Source organism: Poecilia formosa, unplaced genomic scaffold, assembly GCF_000485575.1.
Source record: "Poecilia formosa unplaced genomic scaffold, Poecilia_formosa-5.1.2 Scaffold762, whole genome shotgun sequence".
Lineage (NCBI taxonomy): Eukaryota > Metazoa > Chordata > Actinopteri > Cyprinodontiformes > Poeciliidae > Poecilia > Poecilia formosa.
The window spans coordinates 25,559-39,074 of NW_006800701.1; the positions used below are offsets into that span (position 1 = coordinate 25,559).

At 39.4% G+C, this 13,516-nt stretch overlaps 1 protein-coding gene across 4 annotated transcripts in view; it reads right to left on the reverse strand.

Annotated features, from left to right (window-relative positions):
• Positions 1-4,472: 4,472 nt before the first annotated feature.
• Positions 4,473-13,516, reverse strand: part of LOC103131440 (homer protein homolog 3-like) — a 31,512-nt gene continuing 22,468 nt past the window's right edge. For 3 of the 4 annotated variants that reach the window (XM_007543087.2, XM_016666652.1, XM_007543086.2), the window contains 3 exons: positions 9,224-9,331; positions 9,037-9,117; positions 4,473-5,937 (listed from right to left, as the gene is read on the reverse strand). In XM_007543087.2, the coding sequence (XP_007543149.1) occupies positions 5,752-5,937; positions 9,037-9,117; positions 9,224-9,331 (375 nt within the window). In that variant the 3' untranslated portion in view covers positions 4,473-5,751. The remainder of the gene's footprint in view (positions 5,938-9,036; positions 9,118-9,223; positions 9,332-13,516) is intronic. The other variant, XM_007543089.2, reaches the window with a different exon arrangement.

Consider the following 13,516-nt stretch of genomic DNA (forward strand, 5'->3'; position numbering starts at 1 on the left):
TGTCCCTTTTCTCAAGAATCACTGGTTTAATTAGTATTGTATTTTTAACAGACAACACAAACACTGGTAATCTAACATTTTTGATTATGCTCTGTAGATTTAGATTCATTCCCTAAAAGATTTATTATGGAAAGTATTTTTTTTCTTTCCGTTTAATATTGTCTTTAAATGCTGGTTCTCTAAGATGCAAATACAAGTAAAATGTGTTGCCTAGGAAAAAAACTGTATTGTACAATTATTTTGCGGTAGTTTACTGCCTGTCGTGAGTCTTGATTGTGACAAGAGAAGACATTAAATTGACAATATCCTACCGTATTTTGGAATCACAGTATGTTACTGCTGGAATTCCACTGTAAATTTACAGCCATTTCTGAGAGTGTGGCTGAGCACAGGGGTGCCCACAGCTGTACGCACTGTGTGTACCTTGAAATTTTTCTAAGTAAAACAGAAAAGAAGAATCTTATTGGTCAGTTTACTTTTGTAAATTTGGCGGCTTGGTGCTTTTCTGTAAGCAAAAAATGAATGAATGGAGTTTGAATCCTCTCGTAGTTCTAAGAGAGGTTGTTTGGATGCTGCCAGAGCTTTTACCGTGTGCGCGGTTCTGGCGGGTCACTGATTTATGAGCTTTGTGTGTGTGTGTGTGTGTGTGTGCGTGCGTGTGTGTGTGTGTGTGCGCACGTGGTCTGGCGAACTGAAGCGCTTACGGGCCACCCGGTTGGACAACTGTTTAACCCGCTACTGGTTCGTTCACACCAATGATGAAATGACGACAAAACCTTCATACAAACACGGTGTTTTAATACCGTCGATTTCTGTATTCAGCTGTTCTTAGATCGGCTGCAGGCATTTCTGTCTTTTACATTTTTCCAGACTCTAGATTTGACAATGGAATAAAGTCCATTCCGCCACCTAAATGCATGTATAAAGCTGCCTTCTGCATGTTCCCCACTGTCAACTTTTAACATTTTTTCCTTTTTATTTTTCCACCAAATCTCTATGACCGCAGCGCATTTAATAACAAACATTCATCAAATCTAGCCAGACCGCAGCGCATGGAAGACCCAAAAACGTTGTCCTCCAGGTAAGGGGTGTTTACTGTTTACTTCGGGACAAATTGTAACAAACCCACTGAACTGATTGACAGGTGCCATCATATCAATTGAACAAGTGCGTGCTCTTGACATTCAAAGTGCGTAACAGAGGTGATGAAACACCCCATAGCCCCCTCACCTCAAAAATTAATCTGGCGCCACTGGTTTGCAGTGGCAGATGTGATGATGGACTGTAGAGAGGGTGGAGGGATTCCTTGGGTGGCTGATGGTGTGGTTGCCTCTATTCTAAAAGAGTGACTTCAGAAGTGGCTATGGGGAGACTACATAGTTCTAGGGCAGGGGTGCCCAAAGTCGGTTCCCAAGGGCCGGCATCCTGCACGTTTTAGTTCTCTCCCTGGTGGTAGTAACAACCTTTTCAGCTTGTCAATGTTCCTCTTAGGCCTTCTAACAAGCCATCACTTGATCCAGGTGCTTTAAACCAGGGAGAGAACTAAAACATGCAGGATGCCGGCCCTCAAGGGCCGACTTTGGGCACCCCTGTTCTAGGGTCTGTCTAGACCAGGGGGGGGCAACTCCAGGCTTCGAGGGCGGTCTCCTGCAACTTTTAGATGTGTCTCAACTTCGACACACCTGAGTCAAATATTGAGGTCGTTAGCAGCACTCTGGAGAACTTGACTGCTCTTAGGAGATGATTGATCTGTTGGTTTCAACAAGGGCGTAGATCCCATCTCATTATTGGGGGGGGGACCATAAACAGGAAAATTTCTTAAGACCAATTTTAGGGGGGTAGGCAAAGTTACAGTGAAATGTAATGTAAAATGTGGTTTAAAGAGTTTTTAAACCACATTCAAGCTGCAGGACCAAAAATGACTAGTAATGCACATCAAACATATTTTTTTCAGTAAGCAACCTATTGAGAAATAAACTAAAACTCAAATGTTGCTTCTATACGAATTTTCTTCAGTCTCACTGATCTAATCTCTTTAACCTTTACAAAATTTTAAGGTTCTAAATAAAAAAGCTTCAATGAGTAACTATTAAAATTCCTCATGAACGTTGATTTATTGAAATGGCTCCCAATACAAGTTATGGGTTATTTAAATTATAACTTAAGTTGCTTTATTTTTAAGCCTTTTTTTTAGTTTTGCCATGTCCTGGATGACAGAGAACCAACAGGTAGATAGAAATTAATATCTTGGGGGTATTATAACTTAAACGTAACATTTAAAGCACAAGGATTTATATAGAAAAATATTCAGATTTGATTTTGTGGTTTTAAAGGCTCTATGTTGAAGACTGAGAAATAAAGGCAGCTTTCTGCTTTTTCTATCTGTTCTCTCTTCTGTTCTCGGCTCCCACACTCTGAGCTGAGTTCACCCCCCAGTCCCTCCTCCCATTTCAAACTGTTCTAATTAACTAAAAGTTAAAGAGTTAAACATGAATGAGATGTTTGCTACCTTTAACGAAAAAGCTTAAGTCTATGAAAGCAATGTAGCAGTTTTAGTAATGAGGCAGATAATCATGATTCAGCCAAAGTAAAAAAAAAATAACCAACTGCAGTCTGCTCTTTATTGTTAATGTGTTTCTTTTTATTGAGCAGTAAAAGTAAATAAAATGTGTTACATGTCTTTTAAGTATTTACTTACTGGAGGGTTTTATGTTTGTGAGGCAGAGCTACAGCTAACAACTAGCTCCTCACTTCAGTGGCTCTAAGGATCCTGTGCCCTTCAGCAGCGCTCTTCCTTCAAGTTGGACTGAACCATTGTTCTAATGATGGTGGGGGTAGGGGACCTAAAAATAATTCTTATTTTTTTCTGAGATAAATGGCAGATTTAGTTCGTTCTTCATTTCTTTTGCCTTTTCACATTGATTATTAAAATGCCAATGTTTCTTCAACAATATTTTTGGAGGGGACAGTTCTAGATTTTTCCAAGATTGGGGGCGTCCGGACATTGTAAAAGGAACTTCCATTCCAGTCACAGAGCAACTTAGGCCATAACGCAAGGTCAGAGCGGCAGCCATTATCCAGAGAGACCTGATCCAGCAAAGAGGGAACCAAATTGGCCAGCTCAAGCAAGCATGAGATGAGGGAGCAGCCCTGGGGCTTAATCCGCTTGGAGAAATAGGGTGTTGGACGAGGAAGCGGAATGTTTGGACTTAGGTGGTGGTGCTGTTGTCTGTTGAGTTTCTGCGGAGGAACGCTGAGATGAGGATATGTTGGTGTTGCTTGGCCAAGAGATTCTGGAAGTCCACGGTGAGGAGCCTGCTGCTCCGATGTTGGTCTATGAGCAGGCATTGGAATGACGTCACCGAAGATGTGGGAGAAGGAAGACGCTGAGGAAAATGTGTTGGTGTTGCTTGGCTGAGTGACTCTGAAGCGGTGGTGGCCAGGGAGAACAAGCCTGATGTCTGATGCTTCTAAGCCACGGGATTGAAATGTTGTTGGAGGTGAAGGATTAACCTTAGACGGATGTTGAACTGTCGGTAATGTGGTGTGAGACAGAGCTCAAGTATCAAAGATAACAGAGCGCAGGCGTTTGCGACTTGGAGCTTGTCTTGTTAATGGAAGAGAATGTTCAGCAGCAGATGGGTATTGAAGATCATCATTTGAATCAGAAGGGTAGAGCTGAATAGCTACGTCGCATTCCGTGGTGAGTTGAATTTGTAGATTTGTAATCGTAGCAACAGTCACGGGTCTGACGGTTGATGAAACCTAACAGACTGAGATGAATGGGTGAGCACAGTATAAATAGGCTGCTTGGAAAATTAGAGGTCTGGTTTGGGCGTGGCCCAGCTCCCAAACTTAAGTTAACACATTAACTTAATTTAGAGTGTTCACGTTCCTGCCAATATTCAGGCCCTCAAAAGTGAAGAACAGACTGTATTAGTAAAGGTGCTCCAAACTGAGGTAGAATTGAGCCAGAAACTAACCATTTAGAGTGAGACTTGAGAATGGAGAAGCAGCTTTAGTTCACACCTTTAATATATAGCTGATACCATGTACAGCCGAACCATAAACATTTTTTGTTTATGGGGAAAACACACATAATGGCTTATTCTTTTACTGAAAGCTCATGTAATGGAGTGTAAGAAATGTATTTTTTGAATCTTAATTTTTGAATATTGCATCAATATGCATTGCATATTGATGCAATATGCAATGCATCAATAGTATGTCTAAAACTCAATATGTCATCTTGTGGATGTTGGAAGTTTTGTTGACACGTCACTGTATTGTATAAAACTAAGTCTGAGTTTGAATTCATAACATTTTCTCTCAAGAACTGTGACTTTGAACATGTTTGACCTGTCTACATTTGTTTAAATAAATTTCCTGTTTTCCTTACTTAAAATGCATATGCATAGTTTATATAACCTGACAATAGGATATCCTTCACAAAATAACAGCACAACACAATAAACTATTAAAAAAACATTGCATTTATTTCCTCCCTGATAACTCAGAGTCTAAGACAAAGCTGTCAAGTCTCTTCACTACCATTGGAAGAAGTGATCAGTAAGGCCTGAAAAGAGAAAAATCATGCAAGCAATCAAATTATATTCTGCAAATTATACAGGAAATATGAGTTATTTATTGAGTACAACCAAACTCTCAAAAGCTCCTGGCTTATTGTTCATAAATCAGTGAAACAAATGATAGAAATCAAGAACATTAAATGAAATATTGAAGGTAAAACAAACTTTCTTAAATATGATATGGTCATTGAAATGTCTAGTCTTAACCTAAAGGTTAGTATAGTTTAAGGTAACGCACAGAAGATAATCTTCAAAAGTAAAATTAATATGGCAAATATTTGTGTGCTTAAATATATTCTGTAGAAAGGCCTTATTTATCCTAATTTAGTTTCCCTAAATTCTCTATACTAACACATTCTTTAGATTTACTCGGACATAATAATTTAAAGTTTATTTTAAAAAAAAGATGCAATTATTAACAGAGGTCTTACATATTCTGCACTTAACATTTGATCTTTGGTGTCAAAATTCAGATCTGGTATTTCCATTAATCAAACAATACAGTCCTATTGATATTTGATCACTTACATTAAAAAAAAAGAACTTAAGTTCAATGTCTTCCCAGTATTACATAGCATAACTTGGACATGTTAAGCTAACTATAAGATTATCTATTTAACTAGAGTTAAGTTTCTTAAATAGGCAAGTCAGTATTTTTTTCTTGCTCTGTATTTGCCTTCATTAAAAAAAAAATCAAGCGTTTTGCTCCTTTTCTCTTACAGTCTCAAATTGTTGTGACGAACAAAATTGCTGTTTATTTATTATAGCACTGTGCTGCTATCTTTTACAAGTTTAATGAAAATACTAGTACCTGTTTGAAAATCTATGTTATTAAAGCACTTATTTAAAATTTGCTTATTGCATTTAGTTAATTTTTGAATGCAACTTGAAGCTATAGATTAGGTCTGAGAAGCATTACCACATATGATGTTGCTTAGGCCTCTACCTACTGTAAATTATCTTGATGAATACACAGCAACCTCTGGTTGAGCACAGATATGGAGTGATCCTCCCTTCCAATAGTGATTTATGTGCTCTGTAGCACAGGGATCAGCTCAAACCTTTTTAGTTTGCTTGTTGCTATAACAATGGGAAATGTAACCACATTAGGTATTCCTTTTCTGTCAGTTGATTCCATGTTGACATCTTTCCTCAGCCCTTCTTATTTGTCAAGAAGCTTTACAAGGCTCTGCCGAAGATCGTTCAGGTCAAAAATCTTAATGTCCAGAATTTCTATGGCCCTCTGGATCTCAGTATCCATGCGATCTCGTTCCTCCAGAGAATTACTCAGTGTCTGCTCTGTGTTCTGGATGCGACGCTCCAACTCTGAGCTTCGCATCTCCATTTCCTACAGTGAGCATAAGACATTGTTACAATAAGAACCACAGAGAATGAGACAATATAATAATTTGCTCATTCCTCATACCATCATGAAGTTACTGGGAGTGTGTAGAAAGTGACATTAAAAAATGATTTTAGAATGAACTAAGTCTTGGAAAATAATTGATTTGGTCAAGATTCCATTTTTCATTACCTTACTATAGTTTAATTTTCAGTAAGATAAGGAAATGAAATATTAGACCTATATAGTGCTTTATTAAGACACCCTAAGACACTTAAAATGAAATTACTAATTTCCATTCATGCACACATTTACACGCTAACTGTGGCAAGTTCTGGATCACAGCCACAGCTGCCCGGCCGTATTGCACAGTTGGGCCTTCCAACCATCACCAGCAGGCAAGAGGGGCGAAGTGACCAAACAAAAGACAAAAGAGAGCAGCACATAAAAGAAAACTAGAAAAGAAATAATATAAAATAAAGGAAAAGATAATATTTTCTTTTTTTAAAAAAAACTATTTTAGCATTTGGGGCTCTCCATGTTTCTTGTTTGAAATAGGGTTATTGGGAAGGAAAAAGAGAATGTGAAGAGGAAAAATGGAACTTCTGCCTAAGCAGTCTTCATTAGACACTTTAAAATAAGCACCTAATGCCTAGTTTCTTCCAATAATCTTAAGGATGCCCCAATTATCAGGATGGCTCTTAAGATAATCTTGAGAGAAATTCCTGTCTGTGGTAAGAGTGATCTGGTCCTCTCTGAAGGGCATTGGGACTGCTCTGATCTAAATCATGGATATTCAACATGTCCAATATTGCATCATGTATGGTGTTCCCTGATGACTAGTGGTGTGCTGATCGATCATCCACCAATAATCAGATGATCCGTGAAAAAGTGTATGATCAGTGATCGCCGATCACCAGTATCTCATACTTTGCAGCCTGCAGAAGCCAGTGAGCAGCACATCTCCCCCTTTTCTCCACACTGCGCAAGCGTACTGCAGCAAATCATAAGCAAAGTTGGGTGGAACTTTGACGCTCAGAGTGGTGGGAATTTTGCGTCTTGCAACGAAAAAATACCTCAGGGTGACGCATGTCAAAATGCATCAACACAGTGATTCAATATGAGATTTAGAAAACAAGCACTTGACGGAGTATGGCTATATTGAGGCTTACTGCAGAAAAAAAAAGACATCTGGAGCTGCCAGATAGCAGGTAAAGCAGCGCACAATTCCCAACACTTACTTGGATGAGCATAACGGTCAGAAAGCTTAGCAAATAACCTGAAAAATGATTTAAGTCATCGAGATAGTGGTGGAAGATGCTGGGCTCTGCTCTTACTTTTGGATCGCTGCTACGTACTTCTGAGATGCAGACGTAGCGGGATTGGAGCTCTACCAGACAGTATTCTCTCACATTAAACTTCTCCTTAACTTAAAAAAAGTTTGAACATATGTATTAAAACTTTCGCTGTTCTAACAGTAGATAGATAATCTGTGGGAAAAGGAAAAAAAAATGGTGCTCCTCTGCCTCTTCTGTGTGTTCTGCAGAATTACACCACTTGGTCATAACAATCAATCAGAACCAAAACAAAACAATTAGCCATGCTATCAGGCAGTTTTGATTTAGTGACACAGGGTTATTTATTTGAATGCAACTTGCATTTGACTTTGAATGAAAGTTTCCTTTTTTACTTAAGAGTATTTTGATATAGGCAGTATTGTGATATTTATTTGATTTTATGTATAATCTTAGGGGGGCTGCACAGTGGTGCAGTTGGTAGAGCTGTTGCCTTGAATCGAACCCAGAGAAAGGTTCTGGGTTCGATTCCCAGTCTGGGGTCTTTCTGCATGGAGTTTGCATGTTCTCCCTGTGCATGGTGGGTTCTCTCTGGGTTCTCCGGTTTCCTCCCACAGTCCAAAAACATGACTGTCAGGTTAATTTGCCTCTCCTAATTTGTCCCTAGATGCAAGTGTGTGTGTGTGCATGGTTGTGTGTCCTGTGTGTCTCTGTGTTGCCCTGCAACAGACTGGCGACCTGTCCGGAGTGACCCCGCCTCTCGCCCGGAACGTTAGCTGGAGATAGGCACCAGTACCTCCCGACCCCTCCAAGGGACAAGGGTGTATAGAAAATGGGTATAAAGTGTTTGATTGTACCACGTGTGGAGTCCAGCCACACGGCAAGAGCACACCACACACAAACCGATTTCTCTCACTGACATTCAGATTCCAGACAGAAAATCCCACTATATCATACATGAATTTAGAGTAAACAAACACCCTAAATTTTATGGTTCCATTTTGCCAGATCAAATAGCACTTATACTTAAATAGAAAAACAAATAACCAATCTATGTGCTCGTTATCAGTGATCGGCCCTCATGGAGGATCAGTATCAGAATCGGCAGGACAAAACTTGATTGGAGCATCCCTACAGACGACAAATATAAATACAGCTTGTTGAATGTGACAGGTAGCCAAACAGAAAGCAAAGTAAGGGAAATGTACACAAAAGATACAGAGAAAACAAAAACTTGCCACCGAGCACCAAATAGTCCTGTAGATGTTGGAGACATTCTTGTATTGTTTTTTTGCTCTGTTAAATATATTTCAAAATCTATCGTCGTCGCTTTGGCCATATTTGTTTGCTCTGAGCTCAAATTTGGTCTTGAGAGGTTTTGAGTTTTCTCATCTGACATCTGAATGTCGGTAAGTGAAATGGGTTTGTGTGTGGTGTGTTGCTCTTGCCATGTGGCTGGACATCACACACTGTACGATGAAATGCTACATTTTCTTTGGTCTTCCAGGTTTTATCCCCCGACAATATTAAAATTTTGCAATGTGAACCACTTGAAGAATTCTTACCAGTTGATAATTAAAACTTCAACAGTTTACAAAACAGCAAAGTAAATTAGTGCTGTAGAATTTAAAAAAATTAATTTAGGAAAATCTAAATATGCTTAAATATTTAGCACATTTGCAAAAGTGCTAAACAAATAATTAACTCTGCTGTTAGCGCATTAGAGGAAGTGTGCTCACTACTGTTGAGCATCATCTAACACCTGGCTATTTAGTACTTATGCATTTAGCTCATTGTCTGTCACGCCTACCCTTAATCTGAGAATGGCTTCATCCCGCTCATGTTCCATCTCATGGTACTCTGCTTTCTTACTTTGTAAAATGTGAATTTCCTGAAAATCAGATGAAAGGAACACATTGCATCACTTATTGTGATGTGCACATTACTTGAAGCAGATAATTATTTCAACGGTGAGGAAATACGAGGGACTTTCCAACCTCATCTTTGGCCTTCAGCAAGGCCTCCAGCTCCTCCAGGGACTGAGTTAGCTCATCCTTCAGCAGCTCGCTGGGTCCCTGGCCTCCATGGGCTTCTAGTTCAGAAACCTAAAATAACAGTTCGTAAGTGAGGAGGCTTTACAAATTCATGTTGTCAAATGCAAATAGGAGACAATAAGTGGTTGTTATAATGTCAAATTAGTAAAAAAAAATAAAAATAAAAACTCCTTAAAATGTGGAACAACTCTCCACTTGGCTGGTCCTTTTTATTATCAAGAGGCATACAGATGGAACATATATGAAGAAAACAAGCCATCTTAACATGCTTGCTTACATATGTGTGTGTGTGTTTTATGTCTCAGTGGTCAGGACTTTAGGATGTTCAATCCACTATTTTTAAAATCACTTTTAGGAAAATGGAAGGCTGTACATAATCTGCTCAAAAACATTTGCAAAGCATCTTTATCATATTCAGAAGTATCATTCTTAAGTAATTAAAGAAGAAAACAATCAATATAAAGCCATGCTTCTTTCTTAAATAATTGTTCCCTTTGTGAGAGGTGACCCTTGTAATTGTACATAGTGATAAAAGAATTTCAGACAGATCACCTTTAACAGTGTGCTAAAACGGAGAAGCCTTAATAAGTAGAATTGAAGAGCAAGAAAAAAATGCCAACTTCTAATTGCCCAGACATCAGGAACAAAACTATTCAAGTAATTTCAGTGAGGTTTCTCTGCTACTGATGTCAGTCATCAAAGCTTTCTGCTGACTTTGAAAGTGGAAAAAAAAACAACAAAAAAAACATCTTTGCATCTGAACTAGATAAAATATGCCCTTTTGTGGCATTTTACGGCCGTCTTTGGCTTAGTGGGATGAGTCTTGAAATCTTTAAGTTGCAGGTTCAATTCCAGCTTCTTCCTGGGCAAAGTGTATGAATGTTTATAAGTGGGTGAATGTGACTCTAATGAGTAGAAAATTGTTGTATAAATTTAGTCCATTTTCTTTCATTATAGACTCTCCCTGTAAGACCGCTTCGAGTTAAACAAGGATGAACAAGGATAATTCAAGGTCTGTTGAAAGTATTAGCTGTCGACAAAGTTCCACTTGAGCACATTTAAAAAGAACAAAAAGAAAGGCAGAAACCCCAGAAAATTTCTCAGCAACACAGTGGACCGTTTTAAAAGTATATTGTACACATAAGGAAGAGCAGCAGGAGCAAAGAAAAAAGTGACATGAGTGTATAACCACTCCCATTGGTGATTTTTCATTTTCTCCTAACTGGGCCATTGAAAGTAGGATATTGCTGTCCTACAAACCTCTCTCTCTTACATTATCCACCCTAGAGACTTGAACCATTTTCAACCACCTGGCCCCCTTGCTCAAAAAGTGAAGAACTAGCTCAATCTAACAGATGTAGGCCCCTCAATCGTATGAATGTATTTGTTGAGGTAGAATTATTTCTCTCCCTCTTTTTTTAAAAGCACCTTTTGAAAATAACCTTTAATCACTTAATAGATGTACTTTTCTCTAGGCCCATATTTTTAAAACAAAATTAAAAATGTTTTTCTGGGTATGATGTAATATTCTAATAATAAATGTTATGTTTTTATTAGCTTTGCACAGATCATCATCATAGCAGAAATAAATATTTCATAACATCAATCTTTGTCTAATCTATATAATGCGTTTCACCTAAATAGTTGGGCTACTGAAATAAATTAACCTTTCAATAATTTAATGTATTGAATGCAGCTATATAGAGGTACATCAACAAAAAATTTTATATTGTGAAAAGGTTCGTTGTTTTTTTGTCACTTATTTCCAAAAGTGGAACTCAAAGATTTATTGTACATAGTGAAATATTAAGTCTTTATTTCTTGTAATTGTGATGATTATTGCTTACATGTGATGATTATTGCTTACAGATAATGAAAGCCAAAATTCAAATTCTCAGAAAATTGTCAAAAACTGAAAAATGAAGGTTTCACATGGTCTCTCAGTCTGGTTCAATAGGATACAGAATCATAGGGAAAACTGCTGACTGGGCAAATCTGAAGAAAACAGTCCCAGAGCCCTTCCACAAAGATGGGAATACACAAGAGAGCATAGCTTAAGAAAGTGGCCGTTCTCAGAGTTCTGTATCCAAGCATATAAAGTTGAGCAGAATAAGAAAGTATTATAGGAAAAGATGCAGCAGCATCAGGGATAACAAAAGTTACTACAGTTCTATGAATCTCGGATGACAGCCAGAGGTGGTACTTCAAGCACTGAAGGATCATTCTTGTGCAAAGGATCATTCTTATACAAAGTCACCTTTGTTGTCATTAACCTGCCGGGGACAGACCCCTTGTAGAGTGGCTCTTCACTACTGCTGGCAGTGGCCGGCCCTGAAAGGCATTGGCCTTGGCGATCAAATCCACAACACAGTGTGCAAGTTGCTGCTTAGAAAGTGCCTGACCTTTCCGGGAACCCAGGAAGCAAACAAAAAGGCTATTCATTTTTCAGAAAGATGCCATGGCATTGATATATGTCTCAAGGGCACAAATAGGACACTGTTGTTCAGAGGAGCATCAGGTGTCAAACCGGGCAAGATGGAGCGGCTGGGTACTGCCTGCTGCCAGTGACACCTGAGGAATAATTGCCACATCAGGCCACAGTGTAACACCCGAGACATCAGGATTCCACTTGAAGCAGGTCTCAGCTATCGAGAGAGTCTGCAATTCCCCCACATGTTTTGCAGAAACCATCGCCAAAAGGAACACTATCTTCAGTGAGAGCCATTTGAGGTCCACGGATGGCAAGGGCTCAAATGGGAGGGACCAAAGAGAAAGGTCCCACGCCGGTGTCACAGGGCGGTTGGGTGGGTGCAAATGCCAAGCACCTCTCAAAACAGTACAACATCCTTGTCTCAGCCCACCGAACAACCATTCAGCTCAACATGCCAATAGGAAATAGCAGCCACATACACTCCTGAACAAAATCTTAAGACCAGTCAAAAAATTGCAAGAATTTGCATTTTGCACTATTGAATCTTAAGAAGGTTCTAAGTAGAGCTTCACAATGTTAAAGGAAAAAATCAGTGCAAGAGACAAGAACTTTTGAGGAGGGAATGTTCTGAAAACTGCATTTGCACTCAAACATGATTTTTTCAGCTGATCAAAAATTTAAGACCATAGTCTTTAAAAGCCAAAAGCTGTGCAAAAATCTGGATTCCATGTCATTTTCTGTCAAGTCTTTACACTGTCAAGACCTCCTGGTGGCAAGAGCAAAAAAGCTCACTGACTTTGAACGTGGTAGGATTGTTGAGCTGCATAAGCAAGGCCTCTCACAACGTGCCATCGCTGCTGAGGTTGGACGCAGTAAGACAGTCATTTTGCATTTTTTAAATAATCCTGAGGGTAATGGAACAAAAAAGTCAAGTGGTAGACCCAAAAAAAAATTCACCAGCTCTGAGCCGAAGGATCCGATTGGCTGTCCGTCAAGACATGGGACGATCCTCTACCCAAATTAAGGCCATTACTGGTGCTGACTGCAGCTCAATAACCATCATACGGCATCTGCGAGAGAAGGGCTTCAGAAACAAAAAACGTCTTCAAAGGCCACGTCTTCTTCAACGCCACAAAATTACCCGTTTGGACTTTGCAAGAGTGCACCAAACATGGGACATTGAAAGGTGGAAGAAAGTTGTCTTCTCTGATGAGAAAAAATTTAACCTTGATGGTCCTGATGGCTTCCAACGCTACTGGCATGACAAGGAGATCCCACCTGAGATGTTTTCTACACGGCACAGTGGTGGGGGCGCCATCATGATTTGGGGTGCGTTTTCCTTCAATGGAACAATGGAGCTTCGGGTTGTGCAGGGGCGTCAAACAGCAGCTGCCTATGTGGAGATGTTGCAGCGGGCATCCCTCATGACTGAGGGCCCTCGTCTGTGTGATAATGATTGGGTTTTTCAACAGGACAATGCTGCAGTTCACAATGCCCACCTGACAAAGGAGTTCTTCCAAGAGAATAACATCACTCTTTTGGACCATCCTGCATGTTCCCCGGATCTAAACCTAATTGAGAACATTTGGGGATGGAAGTTTACAAAAAATGGACATCAGTTCCAGACAGTGGATGCCTTTCGTGAAGCCATCTTCAACACTTGGAGCAACGTTCCCACTAGCCTCCTGGAAACACTGGCATCAAGCCTAAATGATTGTTTGAAGTCATCAACAACAATGGTGGAGCTCCTCATTACCGAATCCTTTTTTTTGGACACTTTGATTTCTGTTTTGGGGGGTTTTCAG